The 17464-nt window shown below is 38.8% G+C and overlaps 3 protein-coding genes across 6 annotated transcripts; 2 read left to right on the top strand and 1 right to left on the bottom strand.

Moving 5' to 3' along the window:
* Positions 1-3848: 3848 nt before the first annotated feature.
* On the top strand, positions 3849-4834 carry LOC139822024 (uncharacterized). Its single transcript, XM_071793542.1, is given in 4 exon segments — positions 3849-3890; positions 3893-4188; positions 4267-4347; positions 4535-4834. Coding segments are annotated over 4 exon segments (462 nt in total). The 5' UTR covers positions 3849-3863; the 3' UTR covers positions 4593-4834.
* A 675-nt stretch (positions 4835-5509) lies between these two features.
* Positions 5510-10801, bottom strand: Fmt (phosphatase 6 regulatory subunit 1-like protein fmt). Of its 3 annotated transcripts, none has more exons than XM_071793515.1 (18): positions 10128-10801; positions 9914-9993; positions 9666-9817; positions 9450-9571; positions 9075-9212; positions 8791-8969; positions 8595-8708; positions 8382-8511; positions 8117-8269; positions 7902-8012; positions 7758-7822; positions 7475-7676; positions 7165-7251; positions 6983-7080; positions 6741-6822; positions 6453-6651; positions 5954-6368; positions 5510-5880 (listed from the first exon to the last, which is right to left on the bottom strand). In XM_071793515.1, the coding sequence occupies exons 1-18, from the start codon at positions 10185-10187 to the stop codon at positions 5727-5729; spliced, it is 2541 nt and encodes an 846-aa protein (XP_071649616.1). In that variant the 5' UTR covers positions 10188-10801; the 3' UTR covers positions 5510-5726. The 3 variants fall into 3 exon arrangements, with proteins under 3 accessions (XP_071649616.1, XP_071649615.1, XP_071649617.1); XM_071793514.1 differs by having other exon boundaries at positions 9075-9245; positions 10128-10800; XM_071793516.1 differs by having other exon boundaries at positions 6741-6780; positions 9075-9245; positions 10128-10800.
* A 99-nt stretch (positions 10802-10900) lies between these two features.
* On the top strand, positions 10901-17414 carry LOC139822007 (probable ATP-dependent RNA helicase spindle-E). 2 transcript variants are annotated; one of them, XM_071793511.1, is made up of 9 exons: positions 10901-11564; positions 12145-12373; positions 12458-12752; positions 12860-13317; positions 13687-14032; positions 14142-14308; positions 14390-15997; positions 16106-16452; positions 16855-17414. In XM_071793511.1, the coding sequence occupies exons 2-9, from the start codon at positions 12161-12163 to the stop codon at positions 17036-17038; spliced, it is 3618 nt and encodes a 1205-aa protein (XP_071649612.1). In that variant the 5' UTR covers positions 10901-11564; positions 12145-12160; the 3' UTR covers positions 17039-17414. The 2 variants fall into 2 exon arrangements, with proteins under 2 accessions (XP_071649612.1, XP_071649611.1); XM_071793510.1 differs by having other exon boundaries at positions 10901-12373.
* The last annotated feature ends 50 nt before the right edge of the window (positions 17415-17464 follow it).

Genomic DNA, 17464 nt, shown 5'->3' with positions numbered 1-17464 from the left:
TTCAAAAGGTGCTGGCAGTGAATATCGGAATGCAGTTATTAATATGTTTACATCGTATGTTGGACTGATGGTTCTTCCCCACAAGTGTGTGAACTATGATTGTTTTTCTCCTATACCCTTCACATGTAAATTTGTTTTTACGTCTTTTTTTCTTTCGCGCGCGAGGCGCAAGACGGATCAAAAGGGGAAGACGGGAGAGTAAGGACGACGGGTTTCTCGAGCTGTCTCGAGCTGATCCCTCGCACGATTCGAAAACCACATGTTAAACAAATAATTGAGCGCCAGACGCGTACTCCTCGCGCCCACCAATTTCCAGAATTCGCGAGAATCTAGATGCAAAACCGCGATAGCCAATTTAGTTGGTCGTGCGAGGGGCCGGCCAGCTCGACCTAACAAGGGGAAACGTCAAATAGAAATAAACAGGAGATGGAATTAAACGTGAAAAGGCTGCAAACGTGCGACAGAATCAAACATGAAATATACGATGCGTTACGCTCGGCGCGTACGGAGTCGATCTCAAAAACCGCGATTACGCGAAAGGGATTCTGTCGTCAGTAACACAAACAGCGTACGTCACGACGACGTCCATCAACGAGGCGCACTAACGAATAGCGAATAATGCGCGATACTCGCGATAACACTTATTATCACTATGCGATCACATGAATCCGCGGCAACACTCAACATAAAAAAGGCGCAACAATATTTAACGCAATTATATACTCACAAATCTTAACGCGAACGAGGGATATGGACGCCCACGCGAAACGCAAGACGCTACGCAATACGCGAGTAGGTACATCCGAGGTGCCTGTACGGCCTGTACTTTCAACGCTCAACCGGCTCAACGCGACTCGCGACGTACATAAAACGCGACAACAATTGAAGATATCAATCTCACCGATCCGCTGATCCCGGCTTCTCGCCGCTGCTTCTCGTCCTTCTCGAAAGCCTCTCACAAAAATCGCGCTGAAACTTCTCACCACGCGTTTATCTACGCCGAAAGGACGAACCGGAAGAGATGATTGGAGATGATCGAACAAACGCTGCTCGATACAGTCGATACCGCGATACCGGATACCGGATCGATGGTATGCCCACTCAGGGGTGCGCAAATCTTCTGCGCGTTATCGCGACCGCCGACCAATTAGGGGCGAGTTCCGCGGATTCGCGAGCTCGCCACGGTCGGCGGTCCCCGTCACGCAGTATCGTATACAGTCGGTCCTGCGGGGGTGCTTCGCGACCCCGCGCCTTCGCAATGGCATTTCGAAATTTCTGCCGAGCGCTCCGGATAGCCGGGCCTCACTTCTACCGACAGGAGCTCTACCGGTGAACCTCTGGGATGATGACCTCGCCATCCCGGGTCCGGTCGGTGCCATGGAGATCGGTCGGGACATCTCCATTTTCCTTGGCCGTGGCGAGGGCCCTGCGACAGTCTTCTCCGTCACCTGCCGATCACGCGTTATACGCGCGTTCCTTCGCGCTCCCCTTCCACTTATCCTACAGCTCGGCGAACAGGCCTCCCTCCTCCCTCTCGACTTCCTCAAACGATTGGCCCCTCGCCCTAAGTTTTCTCTCCACACAGTTTCCTCTAAATTCCTTAGATTCCAACGATGACGTCGTTTTAGAGATGCCTCGGCGAGATGCCAAAATTATATAAAAGAAAAGGAATAAAACACGGAAATAAAATTATTAATTAAGCCCCCTCTCCCTGGAGATCTCGCGATTGCTCTCCCGACTCACATGCAGATCACTGGCTGCGTTCGGGAAGCGCGCTATTAGCGCTATTGCATCATTCTATCTTTATCGCTCATCAGGTGTAAAACAAGGATAAAATAAGCAAATAGCACTAATAGTGTCTTCCCGAACGCACCTTTTATTATTCGTTTATACACTATATACACTATAATAACATATAAATGATAGATATGCGAAATAATAAATACTACCACAATAATAATAAATTTTTTATATTTGAATCTTTGTCGCCTTCTTTATACAATGAGATACTTAACTAACGGCTGTTCTTCCGAAAACGTCCGTGCTCCGATTTAGGTGAAACTTTGTGAATAAGTTCCTTTTAGATAAAAAAGACATATACCAAAAGGATTTTTTGCGACTCCAAAGTTTAACAACTTTTTTAACACTTTTAACTTGTTGTCTTCGCGTATACATTTTCCATTCATAAAGTTTCATCTAAATCGGAGCACGGACGTTTTCGGAAGTTTCGCTCTTTTATGGGCTTAATTAACTCATTATCGAAATTTTTTGATTTGTGACAGTATTCTCTTCTCGTATGATATACATATAATTTTAATTTCCGCGAGACATAAAAATATCCTTATAAAATTTTCTCTCTGTCTTCCCTTCTTTCTCTTTTTTCTCTATAATCTCTTTTCTTAATTGGTTATTAATATTACACATCATTGTTATTATTGTATTACATAATATGACACATAATTGTGTTATATTTTATTTGACGCTTATTTATTACTCGTTTGTTAACATAGCCTGCCAAATATTTTTTTAATAAATTGTTTTAATATATCCAATTAAAAATATAAAATAATTGTATTGCATAAATTACGCAAAATAAAAATAAATATGATAGTTTTAAAAAATTAAACATTTTCAAACTCATTAAAATAATAGAAGATATTTAAATGCAGTTAAAAACTTAACATGAAGATATAGAACATGCTTGTAAAAATAAACTATTTAAATTTTTAAATTCTATAATTTTCTTATTTTATAACATTTCAACAAATTTAGTTAAACACAATTATAATCATGATATACATATGTATGTTACAATATGGATAAGAAGTATATCTCTCAATGAAAGAAAAAGACTTAATTGAAAAGAATGAAAGAAATAGATAACAATATAAAATAAAAATATTTAATTGAAGTAAGAAAGGATACCTATTAATGTAAAAAAACTTGGTGCTGCTAGATCTCAGAATATATATTAATATTATAATTAATAATATTATTAATAATCAAAACTAATAATATTTTTAATTTAAACCTGAACGAACATGACACGTACACGCGTATAGGTTTATCATATTTATCCGGATATTATTTTAAATGATGCGTCGGTATCCAAATGACGCGATTTGTTTGCGTAACCACGCTAATTGAATTACCACGTTTAAGACGATATACAAAGGCGATATACAAAGACAAAATCGTATGAGCAGAGTATATTCTCGATATCGCTTTGAAAAATTTAACTTCTACAATTTTACTTTCACGCTTTATTCGATTACTGAAATAAAAAGATGCATCTATTAAAATTCACATCGAGCAATATTAGATCGAGGAAGAATATATATTACATCGATGTCTATTGCGCGTAAAGAATTTAGCTCACCGTAATAAGTTGCCGCGTAGAAAAAAAACATACGTTTCACGGTAATACGTGAATACATTGGAGATGTCTTCGGAAACCTTGAACGAGTTATCAGAGTGTGGCATTTCCATTAACAAGTTTGTTACATATACAGAATTACGTCGAGAAATTACAGGGCCGAGCAGAGCGCAAGTTGTTTCAATTTGCACAAGTTGTGCACCTTTCTCATTTCAATTACCGAAATTAGTCAGCTACTTATATTATATAGTATTTCTTCTTTTACAGAGAATCAGATTTTTCTCGAAACTTTCCTAGTACTTTCGAAATTCAAAGATAGCCGTCTTCTTATACGCGATTAAGTAAAACCTCATCTCGTTGAAATTCAACAGCGGGTTGCACCTCTATGCGCAACCAGGAAAATTTCCGTTACCACTTATGAACTGATCGAGAATACGTAATGCAAAAGTATCTACGTATAAGACACAATGGTGTTAACGAGGGACAGATGTCCGCCGCTATAAAAGTCGCGGCCGGGATCGTTCCAAGTCTTGTCGCTTTAAAATGTCGCGTGTCGTCTTACATCGGCCCTTCTGGCCATCCTACGTCGCATTTTTATTATTTACATTAATATTAACATCAACGACGTTGCAACAAGTGGGTGCCAGTCCTTTATGGGATTTCCCACAGAACTCAACGCCCAAGAGTTCGACGGGGAGTTCGTCGGAACATTCGATGGAGAATTCGATGAACGATTCGGCGAACAGCTCAATGGACAGCTCGATGGATAGCTCGACGGACAATTCGACGGAGATCTCATCCAACACCGACGTGTAATTTTCTTTAAAATATTCTTTAATGTATATGTAAAATAATTGGCTACTTATATAAATATCTCTTGCCGTCTTCAGAATCGTGATAAAGGCTGTGGTTTACGAGATTGGGATTCTCACGGACACGGATAATACAACGAGTGCCGAAAGTACCGAAAGGTAAACAAGTAAAAAGTTTCATTTATCCTTTACTTTTGTGTAATGTTCCCGTTGAAAGAGAAAGCGACGTGAAAACATTTATACATTCTATGAAATAAATTATAATAATTCTATGAAATAGAACGAATAATTCTATAAAATAAAGCAAATAATTTCAAAACGTTATCATTTTTTTTGTGCTTTGCAGACAAGAGAGAGTCGATATAACGTTGTATAATACACCTCAGGACGACGAATTCTCCTAATCCCAACGAATTTTTCTATCTCGGAGCGAGTGCGGATTCGCGCATCGAAATGAGTTTATCGATTGAAGGCGAAAAGAAAAATGTGAAATGTAAAGACTGCGCATATACACGACGATGTTATCGAAGAATAGACGTGTGTAGTAAATTATTAATTATACGCCGTATAAGATAGAACGTGAAGACGACACATAGAGCGGTGTACGCAATTTATAAATTTCAATATTAAACCTGTAATGATGTGACATGTGCGTTTCTTTAGGATTTAGAACAATGTTTTATTAGTTTTTTTTTTCATTCAATTATGAACAATATCTCGTGTACAACGCTATAAACACATTGCTGCTGCAAAATCTGCGAGGCAGAAGAAAGTCGCAATTCGGAACAATCAGGTAACGTAATCCGTAGAATAATCTCTCGAAGAATGATGGGTACATACGTAAGACAGCTCAATCGAAGTATGCGCGACACTTTGACAATGATTTCTGCAATTTAACTATTTACTTCTGGAAGATCTTGATGTGTGTGAAAGACTTCAACAGTCGCTTAAAGGTACGTATAAATATTTCCTTTCTTTTTATTATTTTGGAATGCAAATAAGCGCGCAAGTTCGTCAAGGGCTTGATTAATCCGATATCATGTACAAATTTTGACTGATTATTATGACAAAAGGTAATAAAAATACTCTCGATTCTCTCTCTCTTTTTTTCTGCTCTCGTCGAACTAACGTACACTCATTGTCAGTTGAAACTCTTAACAATAATCGTAAAATATAGGGGTAGAGGGAGGACTTGATTTTTGCAAGGATACTTATAGACGTTGGCCATTTGAGGGACGGGGCGGGGGGTAGAAAGGGAATGGGATGTACCTACATGTAATGAACATCAAATTATTCGCTAAGTGTAGTTGAGCGTCGATCATTTATCGGCATTCCGGATTTATTCAAAGAGATACCCTGCAGCGGGACCACAATGTGTCCAGCGTCAACGTTTTCTTAAAGCATAATTAACGTGGTGTCTAATGAAAAATAGAGAAGGCGCAATATGCTTCCGATCGTTCGCGTACGACTCGATACTGATATGATTCTCTCTTCCTATTGCCATAGATGATTTAACGTAGGCAAGGGGAAATTTCATTTCATTTAGCATCTTTAGGCACCGGTAGGGCATTAACGGTGCCAGCGGATGTACTTTCCGACGAAGCGACTGGGATTTGATGTTCAATTAATGGTTTTTCGTTCTCCATGTTCGCATCCTTTACGGTTTCGTTCTCCGCCGTGCTCTTAAGATCTCTAGAAAGAACACAAATTTTACATAAATTTGTCATATGTTCCAAATTCGATAGACTAGACGCTATATAAACACCTGTTAACCGGTAACTCGCTAGGATTGACGGTCTCATTCGTAGAGATCATTTTGTGCTCGTCATTTTTGCTGTCACTTTTGCCGTCATCGAGATTAGTTTCCGCAGCTGGTAATTCCGTCTCAACTACTTGGCTATCTACATAATCTTTATTCTTTTCGTTGCCATCTCCAATATTTTCGCTAGAAGCCATATTCTTTTCCGTTAAGTTTGCGGCTGTTGCTTCTGATGTTTTATCTTTAAGCACATCGCACGGCTTTTTATCTTCGCTTACGGTGTTCTCTATACTCAAAGTATTCTCAAAATTTTCAAAATTGGCCCATCCAGTGGATTCTACTGGCTCTGACGGCACTACATCCCATGGATTAACCGGCGGGAGTATAGTGCCAGTGTTCAGTGGTTCGGTAGTGTCCCAAGCTGAAATTTCGTAACTCATTTCGATAAAATAATCTCGAGCTTTTTTAAATATCAGATAATAAAAGAATCCTTGGTAGAACATACGATCAGTCGTGTCGACCTCCATATGCATGTCACGTGGTTCCTCGTCATCCTCGTCCGACGAACTAGAATCCTGATGCTGCTGCTTCGAGTGCCAATCCCGTTTATCCACCACAGTCTGGAACGTCAGTTCGCCCTCGTCTCCCCATTCTAAGCCACTACCGCAATCCTCAAGCCCGGCTTTTTGTTTTTGTTGGCACAGCTTTAACATAGCATCATCAAACAATTTTTTAAATCTCAGTTTCAAATGTAACACGTATGTTATTCGATAACAACTAAACAGATATCTACCTTATTGAACATATCTTCTCGCTTGTCGAGATCTTCTTCACTGAGAGTAAAGGCCAACGTTGTTAATTGGTCAACTGGATTACTATAATATCATACTTCTTAAAACAGTGGGGGAGAAATGACTGACAATATTAACGTCGCCCTCTTTTCACGCGTGTGCTTTCTTGGCTTTTGTAAACTCTACGATTGCGCCCCTAGTAGTGCTATTATTTTTTCTAATGAAATCTCGCGCGTATACTTACTGAAGCGCATCATCACCGTCGTTAAACTCATCGTCATGAAATCCAAAGTTCTCGATGAACGAAGGTGTTATTTGTTGACCCTGATAATTGGAGTACATCTAATACGAAGAATATCGCACGATAATTAAAGAACTAGACAATCTTAATTTATGTATCAATAATATACGAATGTAACTGTTAACCTGTTGAATGTATGTCTCTTGCGAATAAGAGTTGTACTCGTTTGGATTTTCCTCGGAGCTCATCAGGTACACTGGAGTCTGATCACCCTAAAAATTCCATTCTAATTAAGATTGCTGCTTTCTCGCTGCAGATACATTGCATTAAACATTGCACAACGCAAGAAAAAATTGAAACAGTCTTTCATCGTAAATTATTACGGTTGCATGAAAGAACGTTAAAATTACCCGTTATACTAAATCCACATGCGCGATGCATTTGCAGGAAGAAAAAAACAAAAAATAGTAAGCAATATATACCATTACCACGTACCATCATTACAGTTCGATGAATTTTATTAATCTCCACCAACTGTACACTCACGAGATTTTCCCATTTAGTAAGACACTCGGGTGATAAATTGTTCTTTAAGAAGCTGGCCAGTATATTATTTTTTTCACATTGAGTGACGATATTGTTCGCAATATTTATTAAATGTCCCATGTAGCCTTGGCGAACACCATTTTCTTTGTTTCTGCAATAAAATCCCGATGTTATAGTTCTGAATTTTCTCTTGCAAAACATATGCGAAATTTAATACTTTCGGCAATCTTACTGTTTACTCTCGTTTTTATCCCATGCTTCTAAGATTCTCTCTATTAATTTGCACTTGATAAATATCTGGAAATTAATGTGCGCTCGAATTATTTAATGTTCCTATATTATGGTTTATTGCCACACTACAAGAGGTATAACTCACATTATTATAAATAATATCATTATCCCGTTGTCCGCAATTAATAGCTAAGGCCAGGCACTGTTGTACTTGTGTATGTAAGAAATTATTCCATGTATATTTGAAAAACAGATCCTGTAACACATTTAGACGAAGAATAAGTAAATAAAAGTGATACAAAATAAATAGAAAGCACTAATGATATTCAAAAGACGCATGCACATATAATGCGATCTTACCAATAATGTTTGGAATGTTCCCAAATTTTCTAAACTTTCGTGGATCTTTAAATTCTCTGTCGCCAATAACGCGCTTAACAACTTTGCTACGTGCAAACGAGTGTTTCCCAATGGACATTCTAATAGTCCAACGGTTGTTTTAACGGCAGGTTTCTAAACAATAAAAAATTTTGTGATTTTTTCAAATAATACAGAAAGTATAAATATAAAACATTACGTTAAGTACAACTTCTATTTTTAGAAAACTTTTTTAAGCAGTTCTTACATATGGTGGATCTAGAAGAAGTTTATGAAGATGTTCCAAATATGGTAAAGTAGCGTTTGAAATTTTAATACATTGTTCATTATCCGTGGTGTCTTCGCCATTACCATGCACATCTCCTTCATTTGAGGAACTGCAAAGCATTCAAGCTATTACGTACTGTACTTTATCTATAAAATGTAATTTTGACAGTGTAAAATATTCTCATCGTCATACTTGCTGGGTCTTTGACCTAAAAGTACCAAAAGCACTTGTATTCCACCGACAATACTACTTTCTACTTTTTCTGCTGTTAGGATAGTTTCTAACAATAGGCTCACAGTTTCTCCTCTGCGTGACAAAATTTTATTATATTATTCGTGTGAATATTCGTGTAAAACAAATAACTCATCGTAAGTTTGAATATACTCACGATTCCAAAGTATTCAAAATAGGATCTGGATCAGCACGTTCTGTGGATGTACGTTGAGTTTCTCTAGCTACCATCACCATGTCGCAAAGTAATTGTGCCGCGTTAGCGTGTTTGGCTACTTCTGAAGTAGGTGCTAACAATTTTACCAGTCTTTGCACTAAATGTTGACTATCTAGCCACTATTAAAAACACACAAATACACATATATATGTATTGAAAAAAACTCAATTATATAATAGTAACTAGATGAACAATAATAAAAATAAATATGGAAAACCTCTTACATTTAATATGTTTTGACGCATATCACTGCCCTCAACCTGAGTAACAAGTTTGAGTACTAAGTCCATGATAGCCGAAGTCTCTAAATGTTGCAACAATAGATCTACGCATCTCTGGCGACTCTTAAGAAATTCTAAAACCTGTAAGCATGTGAACTGATAGGAATACCAATTCTGGAATGGATGGAAATGTATAGGATGGATAGGCATGTGGATAATATAGGAGACAAAAAAAGTTTATTATTTAGCTAATATTACTTGTCAATAGAATTAAATGTCTCAAAGTAAAGTTATTACAAAAGTGCAACTGACTTATCTCAAATGTATCTCATATATAACCATTTTCTACATAAAAACTAGAGGTATTTATGTAATTACCTGGTCACTTTTACGAGCGACTAGCACTCCGATAGTTTTACTGAAAAATGATGCAAGTAGTGGATTTAATGGCTGATCTGTATCTATGAAAGAATATAATTTGGCCAAAAGTGCCTCATCACCTGAAAAAAGTTTCAAGAAATGTGTTTACAAAATCCATATAATTTTACAAACAGATACTCTCACCAATTAAGTACATAACAAAGCTCCAAGTACCTGCCAGTTTCTCATTTAATGTAGGCACATCACATGTGAGCAACTCGCACGCGACATTGGGATACTTATAGCGCCAACGTTCTTCAATATCCGTGGATGGTTCTTTAGTAGTTAACGTAACTAATTCTTCCATAACAGCAGGCCTTGTAAGACTATAAATTATGCATTGCAGTAATTTTTTGCAACAAAGACACTATATGCAATGAATACAAAATCAGATTTAAGGAAGCAGCAATAATCCCACTTACTATTCAACCAGCTTTTTGTTTTGGCTCTTGCACTCCTGCAGGATGTCCTCCTCATCCATCAACTCGTGCAGCGTGACATCCTGCATGGAGCAACCGATTAGATACCGTCTAACAACGAGACCCCCCCCCCCAGAGGGAGTGAGGAAAGGGAAACTCTCATCTGTGGAGTGTGGGGGGAAAAGACGCTCGTGTGCGACGAGGAGAGTGCACTTACCTCCTTGTTGAGCAATGCCTCGATATGCGGCGATGACACGTAATTATTCGTCCAGAACATGATGCGGCCCGTATGTGGGGATGCGTATGTGCGTGCGTGCTTAAATACCTAAATGTCGCGTAACGATTTACCGTAGCCCGGGATGATCGTCCGACTCACATCGGCGTGGCGTGGGGACGCACGCGCGGGTCAAGGAACACTGTGCAACACGTCGCGCGAATTCGTTCGGCCGACGAGCGGCTAACATCGCATGCACACGCGTGGTGTCGTTTCCTCGTCGATTCTCCTCCGTCGCGCCGCGCCGCGCGCGATCAAGTGTCGAAAAACCGCTGTCGTCACGCCACGCACCACCTCCTCGCGACCACTCGGGGGTTCGCGATTACTCCACTCCTAACCAGCGGCTCCTGCTGCCACCCTGGCTCCGGTCTCCGCCGTCTCCGGTTCCCGATAGTTGTGCCGTATGCGACTTGAACGCGGACTGCTGACCGCGAGGCGATGCACGACAATGACCCCCCCTCAGAACGACAAGGGAATGGAGCGCGATCAAAGTGATCGGACGTGGTCGCACCAGACGCTCTCGAGCGCGAACAGGCGCTACAGAACATATACTATTACAGGCGTTCGAGCGCGGACGGCGGAATACGGAATACGACAATACGACCAAACTCCGATTGCCCGATGTCCACGATGCAAGAACTGTGTCCAAGTTTCGATTTAAGCCAATCAACTTGCAGCTCTTACAGAAAAGTAGCAGTTTCATTGGCTTATGCCCGGTGTCCACGATGCAAGAACTGTGTCCAAGTTTCGGTTTAAGCCAATGAAACTGCTACTTTTCTGTAAGAGCTGCAAGTTGATTGGCTTAAACCATGGCTTAAACCAAAACTCGGACGTGTCAGATCGAGGACTATATATGACTGTCGTATATCGCTACGCCATGATATGTGCTTTGGCTCTAAATTTTCTCAAACAATTCCCAAACAAAAAAAAAATATAAAATATCTATTTGCGTGTCTGCTAAATATACGAAATATACGAACGAACGTGCGCAAATGGACGAGTTCGACTAAAGTCACTAGATTAGATATCTAGTGACTTCAGATTTCACTTGAATGAAATTTAAAACGCGGGCAACCGGACACCGGACATATACATACCTCACATTCCGCAAATCCGCACGTATCTGCTGTGAAGCTGTGATCTGCTGGTATCTGGTATCTGCTGACCGCTACTGCGCGCTGAGTTTAGTTGAATTCTCTGGTATTTATGTGTGCATACATATTCACACATTTTTATCAGATTCCAATTTCCAATCGAAGACCGAGAGAAGGACGAGAGCATTGAAGAGAACAAGAACGAGGAGAAAACAAATGCACTACCATTTGTCCTTTATAATTGTGATTTGTCTGTGATCCATATTCTGTGTTAATATTTCGAGGTTTCTAACTTCTTATCTATTCTCATCTAAATACTGTAAAGAACAAAGAATTTAAGATGTGCCAAAATAACCACAAAAGACTACAAAAAACTTGGTTGACGGGATTAAGCTCTGCAAAAAAAAAAAAAATCATCTATTACTGTTCACGTGTATCGTATTACTGTAATCTTAAAGATAATGTTAAGATCTCAACAGATGCAGAACTTGCCTTTCCTTATTTAAGAAAAATAGTGTTAACCTAAATTTGTTTCAAAAATTATTCTGCATAATATAATGATTAAAGAAGCAAATTTGAGTTTGAGTCAAGATGTGAATACGCCACATAATTCCTTAGAGTTGTAAGCACAACAAAAAATATTCTGGTCTTACCACCATGAAAAATAAAATTAATTAAAACAATGATAAAATTGGCACTTTGTAATAAATTTCGTTTGAGTATCAACAATTATATATATATATATATATATATCGTAGACTTTACAAAAGTTTTTAAAAATGTACAACATAATTGATAAGAATTTATAAGCTTGTATAAATGCTTTATGAGTTTTCAATGGTATACAATATTAAACAGGTCCGATTCCGATAGATTACAACAATGGATGACAGTTTGGTGAACCGTATTCTGAACATGTACAAATCACCTGAGTCCTTCAGCATAGATATGCCAGCTCCTACTATTCGGAAGGTGAAAAAAAACAGATTTATGTTTGATGAAGAACTAGGTCCTCATGCTGACAAAAAAACCAGGGAATCAGAAACGAACTACGTAAAGGAATATGTACAAAAAGATGAGGAAGAATACATTAAGGTGATTAGCATTAAGATATGTGATATGATATTGCAGTCTGTATTTTGTTTGTCTTATTTATATCTTTTTTGCCGTTCCTTGCAGTTGAAAAGTAGTATGCTTCTTAAAAATAATGATCATATGGACAATGTTTCGGAGGTGTCTGGAGACACAGCAATTCTCAAGCAAAATACTGTTCAGCTTTATCGATCGTACAACTTTGCCTATCGGCCCAACACTAATTTACCTATTCTCTCTGTGAGACACAAGGTTGTATCCATGATCGCCAGCAATTCTGTTGTTATCATTCGCGGTTCTACAGGCTGTGGGAAAACAACACAAGTGCCACAACTTATTCTTGACGCTGAGTTTGAAAAGAAGCAACACTGTAACATCATAGGTATCTCATCGGATTTAGAGTGTATTCTCCGAAGCATCCAGCAAAATATTACTTTAATTTTATCGGCATTTTATGTGATGTGATACAAGAATGTTTGTATCTTGCAGTAACGCAGCCGAGACGCATTGCTGCTCTGAGCATCGCGAAACGAGTCAGCGCGGAAAGAGAATGGCCCGTTGGTACACTTGTGGGATATGAAATGGGCTTGATCAAGAATGTAAGCCGCGACACTCGCATAACGTATTGCACGACTGGCGTGCTCTTAAACAGGCTCGCGAATAAGAAGCACATGATGGACTACACTCATGTCATATTGGACGAGGTGCACGAACGCGACGAAGACATGGATTTCCTTTTGCTCGTAGTGAGAAAGTTATTACGTACAAATTCTACGTCGGTCAAAGTTATACTGATGTCCGCGACAATCGACGTGGACAAATTTTCTGCGTATTTCTCAACGCCTGTAGGAAATCGACTTGCATCCGCGCCGATCATCGATATACCCAAGGGCAGCCCTTACGATATTTCTATATATTACATAGACGAGATGGAGAATTTGGGTAACGTGAGTATACATTTTTTTTACACGACTAAAACACGATTGAAGAGAGATCGTTTCTAAAAACCAGATACGATCGTTATCTGCTTCAGAGATGGAGGAAAAAGAAAATTAGCAAATTTTCTAGTGTTGGTAGAACAGATGTCAACAGGATTCTTTATTCTTAAGTTAGAGGTTGTCATTGCAAACATTTCCAAACGTTAACACATCAACGTAAAAATAAATTTTTACTAATATTTTAAAAATGGATCAAAAATGTCTTCTACATAACACGCAATAAGAATATGGATAATAAATAATTTCTTTTTCTTTCTTTTTCCATTTCTGCGATTAATAGAGAAGCAATCATGGAAAATATATTGTGTTTTCCAACAGATCCCTGAAGTAGACGAGGAACCAAAATTCACGACTGGGATGGCGGAGTTTGCCGCACGTATTATACGTGTTTTCGATAGTATTGACAAAAAGAATGATAGTGATGAATACGAAAGGGCCACTGTGCTAGTGTTTTTACCGGGATTTGGCGAAATTGAAGAGTTACGTACTGCATTTCTGTCATCAAAACACGAAGATGCAAATTGGGATATAATTATTTTACATTCGTTAATCTCGACCGAAGAGCAGGAAAATATATTTAAGAAGCCACCCAAAAATTTCCGACGTATCATACTATCGACGAACATCGCTGAAAGCAGCATTACTGTGCCCAATGTTAAATACGGTATGTTGGACAGGTCAATTGAGACTGAATAATATTTGTTCGTCGGACTAATTATATCTATGAATTGATTGAACTACCTACAGGTATATAATTCTCACTTTTTTTTTAGTGATTGATTTTTGCTTGACAAAACTTCTTGTCACTGAGCCTGGAACTAATTATCAATGCTTGCAACTTTGTTGGGCAAGCAAATCAAATTGTCAACAACGTGCCGGTCGTACAGGCCGCGTGATGGATGGTAGGGTATACAGAATGGTGCCAAGAGCATTTTACGAGGTGAATATAGATTTTACACCGAAATCAATTGACCTTGATCTTTCGCAGAACCTGTAAATCACATTATCTTGAAAATTGCAGAATGTCCTACAGGAAGAATCTCTTCCGGAGATGCTCAGGGCTCCGCTCGCAAATGTAATTCTTAAGACGAAAGTGCTGGAAATGGGCGAGCCGAAAGCTCTCCTTGCTCTTTCTCTGGATCCACCTAATCTCAGCAATATACAGGAGACTATATTACTATTGAAGGAAGTTGGCGCATTACTTAATAAGGGCACGCAAGAATTTGATGGGGACTTGACGCCCTTGGGTCGTGTAATGGCCAGTCTCCCGTTAGACGTACGCGTGACGAAGTTGATTGTCCTGGGCCATCTTTTCGGTGTTCTGTCAGACACGATTATTCTCGCGGCTAGCATGGCTGTTAAGGATATGTTCAATATCGGATTTTTCGAATTGGAGTCGACCTATCACGAGAAACTGCATTGGGCCGCTAATTCCGAAAGCGATAGCATAGCATACTTGAACGCCTTTAAAGTGTGGCGAAACGATAAGGCAAGTCGCCGTATAAACAGTCCTAACGAGGAAAGAGAATGGGCGCGACGGAAGAGCCTTCGCGTGAGATCGCTACGCGAGATCGACGCCTTTATATACGAAATAACACAAAAGCTGCGCAATTTCGGCATAACAGAAACGATGGGTTCCGAGAAAAATACTTGGGAGAGCCTCTGTATCGATCGTACTTTTGTACTTAAATTTATAATCGCCGGTGCATTTTATCCTAATTATTTTATCAAATTCCCACATAACATAAATGATCGCAAGCGGGATATAGAGAGGACATTGGGTTACCGCGATCCGACGAATACGGTTGTCTTACACGGCTGGCCGTTGAAACACCCCGGATCACTGTACTCTAAGAGATTTCAGGAGATCTTTGGACAGCATATGGGGCTCAAAAATCAGGAGAACATAACTGTGTCCTTTGACGGGTCGAACCGCGTTTATATCGAACATGAGCCGAAGAATCGCGCACCGGACGATTACACTTTCGTTCGAGATTGTGTCAAGATGAGGCATTGTCGGAACCAGATCGAAGTAAAGTTATTAAGCGAGACGGATGCTCGTCACCGAGCCGAGGAACTTGGGCTCACGAAGGAATACGGAACATTTCTGTCTCAACCTTCCAATCCGGAGGAACCGCCGTGCAGACGATACATGTACGACAAAAAGCCATATCCAGATTTACCGGAAGATTCCGAATATCGATCTAAGGTAAAATTGCAAGGTCCCTTCTCGCCGGTAGAAGTTCGCCTGACCCATATGGTGACAAAAGGAATGGCAAAAGTGATATCTCTGGAATCCACATCGGTAAACTCCGTTCTACTCGACACCTGCCCGGATAGTCCGAAAGGACTTTTCCTGGTGGCGCAAAATATCTCACGAGACTCCAAGAACATGTCGCACCTGATTCTACGAAACACAACCCTCTTGCCCACTACGCCTGGTCTCGCGTCGCTCGTCACTTTAATTTTTACACCGTACATGGAACTGCGACGTAGTCCGATGGGCACTTATTACACAGGCGCTCTGTGTGGATTGGGATACAATCGCATTACGGAACAGAGCTTGTTTCCGGACCACGATCTGGAAATTATATTTGACGTCGAGATCACGATGAACGATTTGCGAATGGTACGTCTAATATTCAAAATTTTTACATTTATGATACACTCAGATATATTCAATTTGGAATTTTCTTTTGTTTGCAATATACATGAATTGTAAACCTTTTGTTGGCAGATTAACAAGCTTCGCCATTGGATGAATGTTGCGATGCACTTCAATAATAGATCTGAAATTGTAGACGACGAGGCTCATCATGATATGACTATAAATTGTCAGAATCAAATTAAAAATGCGTTCAAAGATGTGATATACAAGACTCGTAAGAAGATAGAACCAGTTCCAGTCAGTAATTTTAACAAGTGGAACCGATACGACGAGACTCTATTTCTCGTGCCTGCTCGGGAAACGTCGAGGAAAAGTAACGTATACGGTTTACACAAAGCGTTGGAATTGAATGAGAAGAACGATAGACTCGAAGAAATAATCAAGCATTTGTTGGAATTAGAGGCTTTAGCTCATCAGTAAGTACATTATTACGTCTTTACTTTAATCATCTAGCAAATTAGCAAAATTATAAAATCATATTTTTAAAAATAAAACGTTTTCCTTATGTTATGTACTTATTAGAAAACACTTTAGGCTGTTCCGATATTCACTGCCAGTACTGAAAATCTATAGTGTACGTAACGTAAACTATAGATTTTCAGTACTTGCAGTGAATATCGGAATGCAGCCTTAGAATCAAATATAATGTCTCGTTACTAACAATGCATTCAAAAATTCTTTCGCACAAACTTCAAAACGTTTAATAATCAATTTTAATATATTCCATTGAATTCGAATCATTCCAAATATATAAACAAAATATTGTTCTTTATATTGATATAAATATGATATTAATATTTTATATTCTCTGCGCGCAGAGACCCGCGTGAGGCGACCATTGCACCTGTTTACTGCAAACTGTGTCTAACGGAGGTAAATGGTATCATCAATCTTCGTGCACATTTGTGCTCGGAACAACATACAGCGAAACAACGAATGATAGATACGACTGCTGAATTTGGAGAGAATCTGCATAAACTTATGGAAACACTCAGGCTATAATATAATGAATAAGTCAAAAATTTGCATTTAATTATCTTTTTTTATTTTGTGACTTTAGTTTTTATGTGAACAATTTTTTGATTGCGATATCGTATATTTTTACTTATGTGAACAGTACCAAAGCTAAGTTTATTTTGTGATGTAAGTACAATGTTATTTGTTTTATATCTAAAAGCTCGTTGTAAATATATCAAGGAGCAATAATTGCTTTTCCTTACAGTATTTTTTATAAGTAAAAATTTGATTGTGATATTTTTTTTGTTTTTTTGTTTACTTATGTCGACGATATAAAAGCGAAGTTTATTTTGTGATAAGTAATAAGTACAATTTGTAATAGATCTGTGAACTTATTGTAAATATAAGATATAAGAAGAAATTGTTTTTTCTTATAATATCTATTTCTTTTCATTCTTATCTCACAATTGA

Source organism: Temnothorax longispinosus, chromosome 11 (genome assembly GCF_030848805.1).
Source record: "Temnothorax longispinosus isolate EJ_2023e chromosome 11, Tlon_JGU_v1, whole genome shotgun sequence".
Taxonomy (NCBI): Eukaryota; Metazoa; Arthropoda; class Insecta; order Hymenoptera; family Formicidae; genus Temnothorax; species Temnothorax longispinosus.
This window is presented reverse-complemented; position numbering and strand designations above follow the sequence as displayed.